At 44.1% G+C, this 16,928-nt stretch overlaps 1 protein-coding gene across 1 annotated transcript in view; it reads left to right on the top strand.

Annotated features, from left to right (window-relative positions):
- The window catches only part of BCL7A (BAF chromatin remodeling complex subunit BCL7A), a 110,404-nt gene that overhangs the window by 35,255 nt on the left and 58,221 nt on the right, over positions 1 to 16,928 (top strand). The window contains exon 2 of the mRNA XM_085632797.1: positions 16,463 to 16,544. Within this exon, the coding sequence (XP_085488923.1) occupies positions 16,463 to 16,544 (82 nt within the window). The remainder of the gene's footprint in view (positions 1 to 16,462; positions 16,545 to 16,928) is intronic.

The following is a 16,928-nucleotide window of genomic DNA, read 5'->3' as shown; positions in this document are numbered from 1 at the left end:
TTCCAATAGGTCCATCTGTTTCCACCGCTTTTCCTGCATCCACAGTTTCTACATTACATCCCACGAATCCTTTCGTGCCTAGCACCTCAGAAGGTGCGACAGGAGGTGCGGCAGCAATTTTTGCCACGCCACCATCACGAAGCAAATCGTCTTAGAGATTTAGCAAACCAACGTACACCCCCAAATAGCAACGTCCGACATGTTTAAGGAACATCTTGTAGATTGTAGATATGATCCAGTGCCCGGTAAAAATGATAGAATGCTGCTATCATCACTACGTATACGACGAGCTTCAATGTATTTAACGACACTACCAGGAATGATTAAACATTTAGACAATATATATCGCTTTGTCCAAACAGGGCAAGGCCCTGAAAGTATTGACGAAGCCATGGAATACCAGAAAGTGGATATACAGAGACTACTGTTACGTTTCTTCATAAACTGCTTGATCAGAGACAGAGATAGGTCCGAGGTAGACCAGGATGAAATGCAAGTACTTACCCGATGGGGTCAGAATATATCAGAGGGAAAACATGATAAACAGACATGTATAGTAGCGATGTGCCGAAAGATCCACAAGGAAGTAGAACGAATACATAAAGCCAGATCGGAGGCAGACAAAACTGAATCAGAGGGAGAGGAGGAGGAAGAATCAGAAATGCCCGCAGGACAATTAGAAACGATAGCCTATGTAGGTAGGGGAAGACCTTGTAACAATACCAGATACTTTAATGACCCGATACGACCGATACGTCCAGAATGTAACAGACATTTTCAAGCCCCTATGCTAAATACGAAGTCCCCTGAACACTTATTCCAGGCTGCTGATAAATTACTCCCAGACCGAAGGGGGTATCATATGCTCGATTCTATGGATGAACAAGAATTAGCCAGGTCAGCAGTACAATGGGCTGACAGTTCTGAAAAATACAGTGATGATGCGTTAGCACACACGTTTTTGAATCTTACCCCAGACGAACAGCGTTTAGCTGGTATATACATGATACAACACCTCGTTATATTATATAGAAGCCAACACTCCGATCCTGGTCCCCTACCTGATATACTGATAGAATTACTCACGAATAAATGGAGAGGTTCAGGTACTGATTTAATTAAAGAAATTCTAGAATATCGACACCAGTACATTGTCTTCGTATGCCCAGAACATGTTTCAGTTCCCCCCAAGTTGGAAAGAAAAACGTATCACATAGACAGACAGAATCCCTTACGCGAAGTACACCCAATCAGAGGTGAAGACAATACTTTTAAACGCGTGTTTGTGTACACGCCCATAACTAAAATTGAATTATTAGAAATGAAGAAAGTAGTACCTAGCCATGACAAAGACCCAGCAGGTTTCCACCGTGAGATAAAAGACATGTTACTCATGGGAGAGTATACTTATCCTGACATTATGAAAATATTAAAAGTTTTATTGCCTGCCGGTATTTACGAGAAACTCAAAGAAAACGAATGGGAGGTGGGAGACCAAAAGATAGATTGGACAGCATTAGAAAACGAAGAAAAGGCCCGAGCTGCAGGTTCAGGGCTTGGGGAAAAGACTACAGCATTACCAGGATTATTAGTGCAGGTACTACCACGTTTATTGACCACGAAAAAGGAAGACTGGGGTGCAATCTCAGCCTGTAAACAAAAACAAGATGAAGACACTAGTGATTTCTATTCCCGATTTGAAAAATGTTTTGGTATTAATAGTGGCATAAAAGCAAGTAGTGAGTCGTATCCACATCTGTTTGTGACAAAATTAGTTGAGAATTCCCTGCCCCAAGTTAAGAATAGAGTCTTAAAATTCGAGAGTACTTGGCAAGGTAACACACCGTCACAGATGTTACAAATGTTACAATATCATCACAATAGAATTAGAGAAGAACAAGAACATGAACAAAGACGTATGAAAGACACGAAAATGAAAATGCTTGTTGCTCAGTCAGTTCCAGCTGACGGTCATAAAAAGGGTACGACACAGTCCAATGATTCCGTAGGTCCTGTTAGAGGGACATGCAACTATTGTAAACAGCCAGGTCATTATATACACGATTGCGCAGTTCTGAAACATAATATCTCTACGGGTATAACGAAAGAGAGACCACGTCCGCCTAGACAGGATCAGATCCAACAACAAGTACCTCAGAATATACAACCTATGCCAGTTCCACAACAGACCGCACCACAACCACAACAACAGCCACAGCCTATTGCTGCAACACAAAACACGACACAACAGATGTACCAGTATGCACAAAATGACTATCCAGAGTATCAGCGCTACACATGAAATAGCCTAGAGAGGGAAGTTGGCCTACCCCTTATTGAGGTTCCCGTAGATCAAGAAGGTCCTTACGTACAGAGTCACGTATTAGGGAAAGACAGAAAGTTTCTACTCGATACAGGGGCAAGCAGAACCACTATCAGTCACAGCGAAGTCCCAGGGGCACCCCTCTCAGGCTCACAAAATATTTCCCTTGGTTTCTCAGGAAAGCCCACTATTAATGAAGTATCGCAACCACTTGCATTCACAGTCGGTCCATTAACACGGACTACAGATCTATTGCTTACTAAATCATGTCCAGAAAACTTGTTAGGTATAAAAACATTGAAGGCTCTAGGAGCTGTAATATGTTGTTCTCCGGAAGGAGTACGACTGTTTTTGCGTGACTTTAAAGGTCACTACGTGTCTAGAGACATGGATCACCGGTTACAGAATCTACCTGCACATTTATGGGCACAAGGCCCCACTGATGTAGGTTGTATGCATATTACACCATATCGAGTCACACTCAAAACAGGAGTGGTACTACCACGAATACGACAATACAAGTTACCCCCAGATGCTGTTGTGGCTTTACTGCAAATCATTGACGAGCTCATTGCACAAGGAGTGGTTGTAGAAACGGACTCCAATGTGTGTAATTCCCCGATAATTCCGATTCTTAAACGAACAGATCCAAAAGCACCACCAGTATATCGATTAGTTATTGATCTGCGAGAATTAAATAAATGCATTGTACCACAATATCCCGTGGTCCCAGATATCTCCTCATTGCTAACAGCCATAGATTCAGAAGCAACGTTCTTTACTGTAATTGATCTCAAGAACGCTTTCTTTAGCGTCCCAATCGATCCGGAAAGCCAATATTTGTTCGGATTCAGTTTAAATGGACGAAGTTTTAAATTCGCACGCGCACCTCAAGGATTCACAGAAAGCCCCAGCATCTATAGCCAAGCACTGAAAAGAGAACTTGACAGTATCCACATGCCAGCTAACACTGCCCTGCTTCAATACGTCAATGATCTGCTGATCACCGCCCGAGGCGAACCTGAATGTGAAAAAGCATCACTGACGGTTCTACATTTCTTAGCCGACAAGGGGCACAAGGTGTCCCCTTCGAAGCTGCAATTCTGTGTCCAGCAAGTTGTGTACCTTGGGCACTTGCTGTCCAAGGGGGGAAGACAGCTTACACCCGACCGCATCCAGTTAATTGTTAACATGCCGCCACCCAAGACACAAAAGGAGGTACGGGCATTCATAGGCCTCACTTCGTACTGTAGGCAGTGGATCCCTCAATATGCATTTCTAGCGAAACCACTCATTCAGTTGACAACACAGGAGGCAGCGACATCGACTGTCCTCCCTTGGACTCAGGAACATACGCAAGCTTTTGAAAGCTTAAAGAAAGCTTTATGCCAAGCACCTGTTTTAGCAACACCATGTTACAAAAAACGTTTTACACTCTTTGTTACAGAACGTGAAGGTACTGCTTTGTCAGTACTCACGCAGGAACAAGCAGGATCACACAAGCCATGTGCTTATTTTTCCAGTACATTAGATCCCGTAGCTCAGGCTCTTCCTGCGTGCCTGAAATCAGTCGCAGCGACAGCTTTAGCAATCAGACAAAGCGATGCCATAGTGTTAGGACACCAATTGACAGTACAAGTACCACACGCAGTAGAGGTTCTCTTGAACCGGACCCAAACACAACACTTGACTATAGCAAGACTGACGGGTTATGAATTGACATTGTTCCAGCCACACATAGAAATCAGACGTTGTAGTACATTAAATCCTGCCACACTTTTGCCATTAAGTGGAACAGACCCATTGGCACATGATTGTATTGAAGTTATTACTATTCCAACGAAACCCAGACAAGACTTGACAGATATTCCATTATCAGATCCAGACCTGACACTGTATGTAGATGGTTCATGCATGAGAACAAACACAGGAGAGTTAGTGGCCGCTTATGCAGTCACAACAGACACTGAAGTTATTGAAACAAATTGTATCGATACCTTGTCAGCTCAAGCAGCAGAGCTCATCGCTCTGACACAAGCCTGTATTCAAGCCAAAAATAAGAAAGTTAACATATACACAGATTCACGTTATGCATTCGGAGTCGTCCATGACTTCGGTGTGCTGTGGCGAGAGAGAGGTTATTTGACTTCTCACGGTGCCCACATCCAGCACGGTCCCCTTATTCAAGCTCTGTTAGATGCAATACATCTGCCGACTGCAATATCGATTATGAAGTGTAAAGCCCATACAAAAGTGACTGACATTATTTCTCAGGGTAACGACCTAGCTGACAGAACAGCTAAACAGACTGCTCAGAATCAGACTCCTACAACTGACACGACAAAGACAATAGTTCCGACACCAACACACTGCATGACAGTTAAGGATCCCGCCCTTGATGTAATTGACATACAGACACATGCTACACCAGAAGAAATAAAGAGATGGACTGAATTAGGAGGGATCCAAACGGATCAAGGATGGATGACGAAGGGAAAATCTATATGGTTTCTCCCCGACTCAATGGTTCAAGTCATCATTAACACAATACATAGTCCAGCGCACCTAGGAGAGAAAGCTATGCTAGACAGTATTCAACACATTTGGTTCAATAAACACTTGCGAGCAGCAGCTAAACAGAAAGTACGTACCTGTATGATTTGTTGTCAGTTCAATCCAGGAAAAGGCGTACCTGTAGAACAGGGTGGATTTCAACCCCCCGATCACCCTTTTGAAGTCCTCCAGATGGATTATATCCAGATGGAACGATGTCGAGGATTCAAATATGTCCTCGTAGTTGTATGCGCTCTTTCCCGGTGGACAGAGGCGTATCCCGTCTCAGATTACACTGCCCCGACTACTGCCAAACAGTTAGTTCGAGAATTCTTCCCACGGTATGGTTTGCCCCGTGTCGTGTACTCCGATAATGGCCAGCCATTCTCATCCGAGCTAATGAAACATGTTTCACTTCTGTTAGGCTACCAATGGAAATTCCACTGTGTCCGACATCCCGAGGCAGCAGGTCTCGTGGAGCGACATAATCAAACTCTGAAAATTAGACTGTCCAAAGTATGTAGAGAAAAAGGTGTCGACTGGATAGTAGCTCTACCGGTTGCGCTCTTTTACATGAGAATGGTAGCACACTCTCGAACAGGGCTATCCCCGTATGAGGTGATCTTCGGTAGACCACCAAATATGTGGGGGACGCCTATACCTCGTAAAATAACTGATGTTGATTGTAATATGCTGACAGATTACCTGGCTTCCTTGATGTCTGCACTACAATCTTGTCGTTCACAGGTAGCTGCAGCTTTTCCCGATAACACTGAGGTGAAGCCCCATGACGTGGTTCCGGGAGATATTGTACTTGTAAGGAACTTCGACAGAAGGAACCCGCTGGAGCCTCGCTGGCAGTCGCCTAAACTCGTCTTATTGACCACAAGGACAGCTGTGAAGATTGAGGGACGTAAAGGGTGGTTGCACTCGAGCCATATCAAAAAATTTCATGGACTATCATCCGACTTGAATTATCAGCCCTGCATTCCCTCACAGACTGACTCAAAACTCCCCCTGGTTGACAAGACAGAAAAGGAAAACTATAAACTGAAACTAAGGTCTAGCAAGTCAGACAATTTGATTGTTTAAGTCCTCTCCAAGGTGAATCGGTTGAATTTGTCTCTGACATGTATCCTCTAGACCGAAATAGAGAGAGAAATAGACAAAAACAGCTCAAGAAACATGCGTACTGTAAATCACTTCGTAGTCACTGCATAGTGACATTGTTAATTATGTTTTTTCTAAGTCTTCTGATTATCATTGCCAGTATATTATTACACATGTATTACCCTATTTCCAAGCGCGCTTTCAATGTTACTGCCGAACATTCTTTTAGCGAATTACCCCCGCATGAGTTGTCCTATAGATTTGCGCTGCGCAACAACACATTCATTAGTATGTTACATCATTCTCATCAAACCAGCAATGCTACAAATTGTTGGATATGTGGCCGACTCCCTCCCTATCAGAAATACAAGGGAGTTCTGCCTCTCTTTCCGTATCCATTCACACACAATGGCTCCTGTGGAGCATGGTTTAGTTTGATTAATTCCCTAGATTCAAATTCAGTAGTTTATCAAGACAACTGGGTTTGGGGAAACCTGAACCTAGTTTTACTTAAAGTCTGCTACCCTAACAAGGAGGGACTTCCCAAAAGAACAGGAACTGATCTAGAAAATGAAGTATATGGATTAGGTAACTTTACACTTAATCTCATGATCCTGAATGTTGAATCCGAAGCTACACCAATCTTGCCCGCTATGTCAGTATTTCCAGTTAGAGGCGAATTATGTGTAAGAAAGAATGGTTCAATACACATGGGCCATAGTAAATGTACCACTGTAATAGAATTCAGTGATAAAGGCAAGTCTACATTTAGAGCTTCTCGTCACTCCTACTTCATTTGTGGTCACACCGCATACATACGCCTACCCCTAGATTGGGATGGTACCTGTTACATTGCATTCCTTCTGCCACCTGTTTTCCTAGCCCCGCCTGATTACCATAGGAATACCCATTTAGTACACAATAGACAGCAGAGATCTCCCGATTGTCGACTACACCGAAACTGCATGGGAGCAATACACAGATTTCAATAAAGGTTTTTTTTCCCTACATAGGTACAGTCACTAATAGTAAGTTGATACGTAGATTAACTAGAACCCTTGAAGCAGTAGTGAATGAAACTACTTCCGCCTTAGGCAACTTAACAGAGGAGCAGTCTGCGATGCGGATTGTTGTTCTTCAAAATCGTCTTGTCCTTGACGTCATCCTGGCCGATAGGGGCGGAGCTTGTAGGGTCATCGGATCAAGTTGCTGTGTTTTCATACCAGAAAACGCGCCGTCAGTATATAAAGCCATAACTCGACTTCATAAGATCGTAAGCCAGATACACCAGAATCCAGGCACCTGGACTTGGTCCGGTTGGTTCTGGAGCGTGTTGTCATCCTGGGGATGGAGGATCCTCTCCTTCCTAGGTATTGGCTTTCTCATTCTATTCAGTTGCTGCTTGTGTCTACAATGTGGGCCAGCGATTTGTGGTCTGTGTGCCACATCGTGTATCCCGCCTTCGGATTTTCATTCAAGATCTCGGAAGAAGAAAGAAGAACAAATGATGCTATATGAACAGATTGATGGATTGATGAAAATGGATATTTCATAAGGGTCCGTAGGGGACAAGGAGGGAATGAGGAAATATGAATTTTATGATCAGTTATGTCCCCTATCTAAGACCCCAACGGCTCCATGTACATGCTAGAAGTACATGTATGTTCCCTCCAGTTCCAGCTATGAAGACGCAAATACATGTGCGTCCAACGTCAACATGTCCTCTTTCAGATCCGCCATGAATGGGTCGAATATTCCATTCCTAAGTATGATTGGCCACCGACTTTATATGGTTCACTTTTCTAGTTTTACAGTTCAGGCGAGTAGGCCCTGAATTCTGCCATCAAGCCTTTTCCTGCTTCTGCCTCTGAAATGCTCCAGCTTGGACCTGCATCCGTATCTATGAACTTTGTCCTACTCCCTGCGCGGCTAACGGTGCCTGACGCGGCCTGTTGCCTGCCAAAAACTGTATTCAGCCTTCAAGTTATCTGCTCCGCACCTCATCCAATGCATTCCTGTCTAGTAGTTTAGGTAAACATCCTTCCAGCTACCGAGCAAAGGGCTCGGCCTCGCTGTCTTTATGCAAGTAATTCATAGCCCCTGTTACCATGGAAGATTCCTGCCCCCTCGCATCTCATGTAGACACATAGACGCTTGTACATGCACTAACAGTCAGTATAGAATAGATTCCGTCCGAGAGACCTTTCCTTTTGGATAAAACAGTTCCTTAAACAAAGATATTAGATACGATTTGGGATTAGGTTGACCTGACCCCCCAGACTTCTGTCTCCACATGTAGAGCTAAATGTTAATTCCCCTTCACCCTCTAGTTGCACGTCAATCACACGTCATGCGGCTGCGCGCGCCTCTCTGCCAAATATTTCTGCTGACACTGCAGGATTCTCTTATGGATCCACCCACTTGTGACATCATTTTAAATGACGTTTCTAGTATACGCCTGTATTTACGCCTACTTTCATTACGTATGTGTATTCTTATCTGTATTATCAGCTGTTACGCCTCCTGCATCTGTCTTAATGCAATGCTTTTCATATATATATTGTTACTTGTCAATAATGTATTGCCTATCCCTTCCTGAACCTTCGTGGTGATGGAATATGATTGCCTGGTTCGAACCATAATTCCTTTGTAAGGAATAAAGCCCTTTTCAGAACCTCTAATACCACGGATTCTGCCTCTTATTTTGACTGAGTTATTCTTACTAGACTTTACCGCATAAAAAATAGTACAGGTAATTTAAATATTTACCACAGAAGCGCAAAAACAACAATTGATGGACAGAGTGCAGAACAATATCATACATTCACCCCAGTACATAGATCTGGGCCTAAATCCATCGTTTTTTTGCTCACCATGCCATTCCGGTTTGGACCCAGTCATATGCAAATCAGTCTTGACCCTGTGCCCAATGCGAACAGTCCAGCCCGAACTGCCAGGCCAGGTCCTCCCTGAACTGGAAACAAGCATCCTAGGGCCGGTTTCAGGGTTTCACCCCTCATCAGCCAGGATAGCTTGATCCCAGTGGCATGGAGAGCAAGGGACCCTCATCTGTGCATACCTGTCCCACTCGGAACGACATACGCAAGTGTGGTAATCCCTTCTGTCATGGATGATTAGTGCGCACAGGAGGTTCTCATCACTGGTAACCTCCTACTTTCAAGTATAATAATAATCATAATCCACATTTGTAAAGCGCGAACAATCGCCCGTAAGGGTCTCTAGGCGCTGGGGGCCCTCGGGAAGATTAAGCAAGCTATTGCCCAGAGTCACATGGTGCTGGGCTAATCTGCCGCTGGCGCCGGGGATCGAGCTGTGATCCCCAGATTGCTGAGTCAATCGCCCTGGCCACAGCGCCACACCTTTTACCTAGTATGGACAAGTCAGTATCGGATAATCCGCTGCCATGGCGTCCTTGGTGCACATGCGCATGCTAATAGCTGATGGCATAATATCAGGTATTGTATAACCTGTATGAGATATCTATAGGGAAATATTGGCTTTTAACTTCATTCTCATCCCTGATAGCAACATAGTTTCAGGTATGAAAGAACCAGTGTGGATTACTGGCAGCTTTCATGTATTGTGCCAATGTGCCTTTTTGTCTGTTCCAGCATAACCAGTTTGAGATTTGCTCTGTAATGGAATATTGGCTTTCGCGTGCATTCTTAAGAGAGATGGCGCGCTCTCGAGTGTAGTATGGCCACTGAGGGACAGTAAATGTTCATAGTAACTTTCTGCACACATGTGCTTCACAAGCGTTTACGCCAGTGTGTGACTACAATTTCTAAGGTCACCTATATGCCGCAATTAGATATTTGATACAAATGTAAGACTGAATTGAATGTTAATGTTTTCTGAAAAAGGAAAATAATGTGTCCAAGAGTGCAGTATAATTATTTTTTTCTTACAATTTTCACGAGAAAATTCATCTTCTGGAGCCACGGCTCGAAAAAACAGCATCAGTACCAAACCTCAAAGCAAACGCAGCCTGAGGCAGAATTGTCTGAGGTCATTGCAGCGTGGAAATAGTCAGTCTACACTCTGCCTTATATAGAAGAGCATGCGAGGAGGAAAACTGCGTTTGCCCCATGAAGGCTGTAGATCGACTGGACTCCTCAAACTTCACACACGATCAGCTGTAAGGATGATGTGATGTGGTTTCAAAACAGCCTGAGCTGCCGCCCCCCCCCCCCCCCTCCATTTAAGTGCCAACAGACAACTCAGTTTATGATGCTCGGTAGTCAGTCTTTTATTGCCAGTGATATGGAAAGTGTGTGAGCTGGTCTTACGGAGCTGGAGTTCGGAAGGCCTGAATTTGAAAGGCAAAAAAGTCAAACTCGAGCCTAAAGACTGAGTATTTTATTCTATTTTTTTTTAAATATAAAACGGGTGAAATAAGCCTGGTTGGTGAAATACTTTTTGCGGTAGTGAGGAGTGGCTGGGAGTCTTTTCACCGCCTCTATTGAGGTACCGAGACTGCCGCAAAAGCAGGCAGCATAGGTAATCAGCTAGGTGAAGGGGCATATGAAGTGCAGATGGCAAGTGGAGTTTAGAAAGTATCTGGTGGCTTTGAGCGGGAGCAGGCCAAGAGATTGAATGTGAGTGTGCAACAGGAAGGCAGAAAGGTTAGCCGTGGTAAGGCGGCACAGGGAGATTGTAAAGCAAGACTGGTGCTGCAGGGTGCTCAACTAAACCAGGGAGATGGAAAGGCAACTTTTTTCTCTAGCAAAATTGGGAACTCTGAAAAATAAAACTAAAGTTATATTTGAGAAAGTCAAGGAAGTATCCAATCCATACAGAGTAACCACACCTGTGGTCCCCTCAAGAGCTATGTATGCAATGCCATGAACTCCTCCATTATAGATAAAATATAGACAAGATAGTATCCATCTCAGCTCTTTGAATTTGGCAAATCCACCTGAAGATAGTAACCCTTCCAGACATCATCAGAGATCGCCTTTATGAACTGTTGCTTAAAGTCAAATCTGGCTCTCCAAATGACATCTGTCCCCTCGAGATTCAAAAAACGAGTTTTCCCCAGTTCCCAGATATAGTCAGGGGAAGGTCCCTCATTCCTTCAAGAAGGTGGTGGTGCTACCCCTCCTGAAAAAACCTGGGGAGGATCCTACCAACCTGAAAAATTATAGGTTCAGCTCTTTACTTCCCTTTTTGGCAAAATTACTTGAGGCACATGTTGGTAATCACCTTAGTACCTTTTTGGAGGAGTCCCCTCCACCACCACCAGGCTGGCTTCCATCCTGCTCATTTAATGGAGGCAGTCATCTTGGCAGCCTTGGATTACTTAAGTGATGGAGCGGATAAAGATGTTACACAGGCACTGGTCCTTTTGGATCTCACGGCTGCTTTTGACATGGTTGACTATTCCATTTTGATTGGCTGTCTCAGAACTGCTGGCTTCCAAGACACCGCCCATGACTGGATGAAGTCCTTTCTAGAAAACCTTACCGCTTGCGGAAAGTTCAGCTTGGCTGTGGAGAGCCCAAGGGCTCCTCCCTCTCTCCTCTCTTATTCAGTCTCTATAACCGGCCCCTGATGTACTCTCTCCAGCAACGAAAGGTGAAGAGATATAACTATGCTGATGACATGCAGCTAATCTTCTCAATCGACAACACGCTAGAAGCTTCCTTCAAAACACCTTGCTTTACATACAGGTTTGAGTAGATGACCATCAGCTGAAATTGAACTCTGACAAAACTAAGTTAGTGGTGACCAAGATCATACTTCACCTATAGAGCCCCACTTTTAGGCCTTTGGAGGTGGGCGCTCCTCCCCTCCCAAAAAAAGTGGTGAAAAATCGTGGCATCCTCATAGATGAGGATCTATTTATCAAACCTTAAATAGGCGCAGTGACCTCATCCTGTTTCCAGCAACTTTGGGAGAAAAAAAAGGAAGGTGCTTTACTCTCTTGAGTGATTAATCAAATTATAATCGACTTAGTAATGTCCCTCATTGACTATGCCAATGCTCGTTATATGGGACTTCCTTCTGGCCTTCAGCACAGACTGCAGATAATACACAATCAGGTGGTCAGGTTGCCTTGCTCTTGCCACATCAAGTCCTTGAGTAAACACTGCACTGGCTTCTGGTAGGTCAGAGGTCCATTTTCAAAACAGGGTGCCTAATCTTTAAATCTCTACACGGCAAAAGCCCTGCTTTCCTATTTTCAGAAATTCAATGTATATCTCTAACCACCAGCTCAGATCAGCACATTTAAATCTACTGGTTGTTCCTAGAAGCAAAAGAAAAAGACTGGGGAGAGCCAGATTTTCTGTGTCTGCTTCCCTCACTTGGAGCATTTTCCCCCTTGAAATAAGATCTTCTGTGAATTACAAGGGATTCAGAAATAACTGAAAACTTGGCAGTTCAGACAAGCTTATGTCTGTCAGCAGTTGCATCCTTCTACCCCAGCGCCAAGAGGCCTTTTTGGTGGACGTGCGCCTAACAAGTGATCTTTAACAGAACATGCACGCCAGAAGAGCCACATGGAGGTGCCCAGCACAGCGAGGACAGGCCAGGAGAGAGGAGTGGCTTAAGTGGACCAGAAGTTGGGTTATTAGCATTTGTTTAGCACACAATTTACTGTTTTTCTGACATTGCAAAGCAAATGATTCAGAGCTTTCCATCCAGACCGGAGTCTGGTTCAGCTTGTTAAGATCAGGAATGCGAATGTGTATGCCCCTATGCTGGTTGTATGAGGGGAATAATGCGCGCCATTACAACGCATGCTGTTATAACGCCGTCATTACAGCGCATGCGTCTTTGGCACGCATGCCATTAGTACGAAACCTTTGACCACGCATATGCCTTTAGCGCATGTCCTTACAATCAAAATTTTCTAACTTCTTAAACTATATCCATTTTATTGCATCTCCTTGGAAAAAACATCTGAAAGTTAACAGCTGGCAACGGGACATGAACCCGAGCTCAGAAACCGAAAAGCGGCACTTGGTGAAAGGCACTCACGAAATTCTAAATATCATAGCCCCACTGAACTGGGGAACTGCTACCCAGCAGAGTAATAACATGGCACAGGTTGGTTGGCAGAGGACAGGAGCCAGTTAAAGCAACATTACTGCAAAGAGCACACGGGCAGCTGTAATTTGAAGACTTGTTCTTATTTACATTCAAAACTCATATGCCTTTACCATGCATGCATTTACGATGAAATTCGTTGTAACGGCATGCATGATAATGCCATATTCGTTGTGAAATCCTGCTTTGTAAAGGCTTGCATCATAAAGACGAATGTGTGATAAAGCCTTTATTGTAAAGGCTGTTTCCCTCCCATGCTACATGAATGTGTCCACTTCACTGAGTTGTGGTTGAATATTCTTGGCGTTTGCCTGGTGACATCAGAGGCCTATTATCGATTTGCTTATTTTTCTATTAGGATAGTATGCATACCCATTCCCTGGCAGAAGTATGTATGTAAAATATTTGGAGATAACCAGTCTAGTGTTATTGGGTGCTTCTTAATAGCCAAGTAATGGCATATTTAGCCTATGTTGGATGTATTTTGTGAGTTCGGTCTTATGTATGTACGTTGTATTTATGTAGCACAAACCTAGTCAAAGGTAACGGAGCACTGTCGGGGGTAAAAAGCAAAGATATGATCAGCAAATGGTTGAAGAGGTGAATGGGTTCTCAGATCAGAGCTGGGCTGTTGATGCATCATGATGTTGTGCTCTTTAAAGAGGTGCGTCTTCACCTGTGCCGGGAGCCACATCTATCTTCTCTTGCGGATAGCCATGGGTGCATAGTGTGATGGCTATATGGTTTATCTGCTGTTTAAAAGTGTGTTTATGTTGAGTCTGAAGTGTACTGTCGAATGTTTTGTACTTAGTCTTTTATGAAAGATGTATTTTTGTGAGCACGGCTATACCAAACTATATGTCATTGCCTCTGAGAAGAGCGGAATCATGGGAGGACGGAGGGGGGAGCGACTCCATCTGGTAGTAGTACATTTTAAAATCTAAGTCCCATTTGGAGATTGGGTGCAGAATGCATTTGCACACTAAGGTTTTCTTTAAACATCTTAAGTTGTAAAAGATTCAAGCATCACAAAATGTGACTTGGCAGCAAGGACATCATAGCACAAGGGAATGTACCGTTCTCCCCTCAAGTAGTTAATTTGCATAACATTTAACATGTCACCAGTTTGAGCGGGCTGTGGATGCTTCTCACGATTGTGTTTTTACAGTAAATGTATTGCATGCGTTCTGTCTGCCCAATATTTTAAATGTAGTAAATATGCTTCTAAGCCGTAGTCCTGAAGATTTAACATGGCAGTGCTTTCGTTTGTTTTTGACTTTATGAAATGCATTTGAGTCCTTTTTGTGGCTTAAAAATGTCAATTATCTAGGTTGAGACACGTAGAAAAAAGGTCTTTGACAAAGTCTAATTGGAAACAATTTTTCAATTGCTTTGATTATCCTGAAAGAAGAATTTAAATTTGTTACATATCGTGAAATTGGGTTTCTGGAGTGGTGTTCTTTAGCGGTGTATTGTCATATAGAAATGCAGTTGTGAAGGAAACGGCCTCTGCCTTGGCTGTTATTATCCTTAGAAATTGTGTGATAATGTAAAATCAATTTTTCTGAGGGTTCCATTTCTACCTGGAAAAAAAATACGTTTTAACGCAATGAGCCGCTGGGAATTCAGTGGCGAATATGTTTCCTGGAAAGTGCTTCTTGGTTTTGCAGAGGAGGAAGTGGGAAAACATGATGTGAAGTTTCAAAACGTTGGTGTGGGTGTCAATAACAAGCCAAATATTGTGCGCGGCGGAAACCCATTAATGGAGTAAATGTATAAATGATATGAACATTATAGTGCGTGGTGAAGCAGTCTGTAACCCAAGCCGCCGTCTAGCAGCTGCTCCAATGAGCAGAGCCAAATGCTCTTTGTATGATTACAGAGTTATTCTGCTGAGTCGTTGAACAGTCGTACAAATTGCAGATACTTAAGCGACAACACAGACTTTGGATGGTTTGTTGATATTAAACTTGCCATAATTTGTTGAAGTGACTTGTTCCATTCCAATTTCCTGTTCAGCTTTTGAGTGAGTCTGTCCCCTTACATTGTTGCCCTTCTGAATTCCTCAACAGTGTTGCCCTTTTAAATCACACAACATTGTTGCCCTTTTAAATCCCCTAACATTGTCGCCCATCTGAATTCCTCAGTGTTGTTGCCATTTTTAATCCCTCGGCATTGTTTCCATTCTGAATCTCTCAGCCTTGTTCCCCTCCTTCTGAATCCCTCGGAATTGTTGCCCTTTTGAATCCCTCGGAATTGTTGCCCTCCTTCTGAATCCCTCTGCGGCATTGTTGCCCTTCTGAATCCCTCTGCGGCATTGTTGCCCTTCTGAATCCCTCAGCGGCATTGTTGCTCTTCTGAATCCCTCTGCGGCATTGTTGCCCTTCTGAATCCCTCGGCGGCATTGTTGCCTTTCTGAATCCCTCGGCGGCATTGTTGCCCTTCTGAATCCCTCGGCGGCATTGTTGCCCTTCTGAATCCCTCGGCGGCATTGTTGCCCTTCTGAATCCCTCGGCATTGTTGCCTTTCTGAATCTCTCAGCATTATTGCCCTCCTGAATCCCTCGGCGTTGTTGCCCTTCTGAATCCCTCTGCATTGTTTCCCTTCGGAATCCCTCTGCATTGTTGCCCTCCTTCTGAATTCCTTGGCATTGTTGCCCTTATAAATCCCTCGGCATTGTTGCCCTCCTGAATCCCTCGGCATTGTTGCCCTCCTGAATCCCTCGGCATTGTTGCCCTCCTGAATCCCTCGGCATTGTTGCCCTCCTGAATCCCTCGGCATTGTTGCCCTCCTGAATCCCTCGGCATTGTTGCCCTCCTGAATCCCTCGGCATTGTTGCCCTCCTGAATCCCTCGGCATTGTTGCCCTCCTGAATCCCTCGGCATTGTTGCCCTTCTGAATCCCTCGGCATTGTTGCCCTTCTGAATCCCTCGGCATTGTTGCCCTTCTGAATCCCTCGGCATTGTTGCCCTTCTGAGTCTCTCAGCATTATTGCCCTCCTTCTGAATCCCTCGGCATTGTTGCCCTTCTGAGTCTCTCAGCATTGTTGCCCTTCTGAGTCTCTCAGCATTGTTGCCCTTCTGAATCCCTCTGCATTGTTGCCCTTCTGAATCCCTCTGCATTGTTGCCCTTCTGAATCCCTCTGCATTGTTGCCCTTCTGAATCCCTCTGCATTGTTGCCCTTCTGAATCCCTCTGCATTGTTGCCCTTCTGAATCCCTCAGCATTGTTGCCCTTCTCAGTTCCTCAATATTGTTTACCTGCAGAATCCTCAAACATTGCTTGCTCACTCAATCTGTGAACATTGTTTGCTGATGAATCTCCTAACATTGTTTCCTTCTGAATGCCTGAACATTACTCTCCCCACCGGATCTCCTAATGCTGTTTGCCTTCTGATTTGCAGGGAGAAGAAGTGGGTGACAGTGGGCGACACATCCCTAAGGATCTACAAGTGGGTTCCAGTAACAGAGCCCAAAGTTGACGATGTAAGTATCTGTGCTGTCTCTGGCAGCCGAGCAGGTTTCTTCACTACCAGGATGTGAAATCTTTTATATCAAGGGTGTGGGAACTATTTTTTCTTGCCTGACCGGATTAGATGTATCATGGATCAGGTGACGCTTTAACAAGTACAGCTAATCGTTCTCAGTTTTCTGATCCACTGTGAGCACGTATGAAGTAACCGTGTATTGTCAGCAAGGTAAGGTCCTCTAAGTCTGAGGTCACAATTGTTGAATAATAGATACTTCCTAAACTTTTGTCTTACTCTCTCTCAAGTCTGACTTACTTTTGTTGTACCGTTGGAAGAAAGTGAAACTATAGAGAGGTTTGGGCGTGGGAGGAGAGTCTCGCATCTTTAAGAAGCTGAGTTA

This window comes from Triturus cristatus, chromosome 11 (assembly GCF_964204655.1).
Source record: "Triturus cristatus chromosome 11, aTriCri1.1, whole genome shotgun sequence".
NCBI classification, from domain to species: domain Eukaryota; kingdom Metazoa; phylum Chordata; class Amphibia; order Caudata; family Salamandridae; genus Triturus; species Triturus cristatus.
This window is presented reverse-complemented; position numbering and strand designations above follow the sequence as displayed.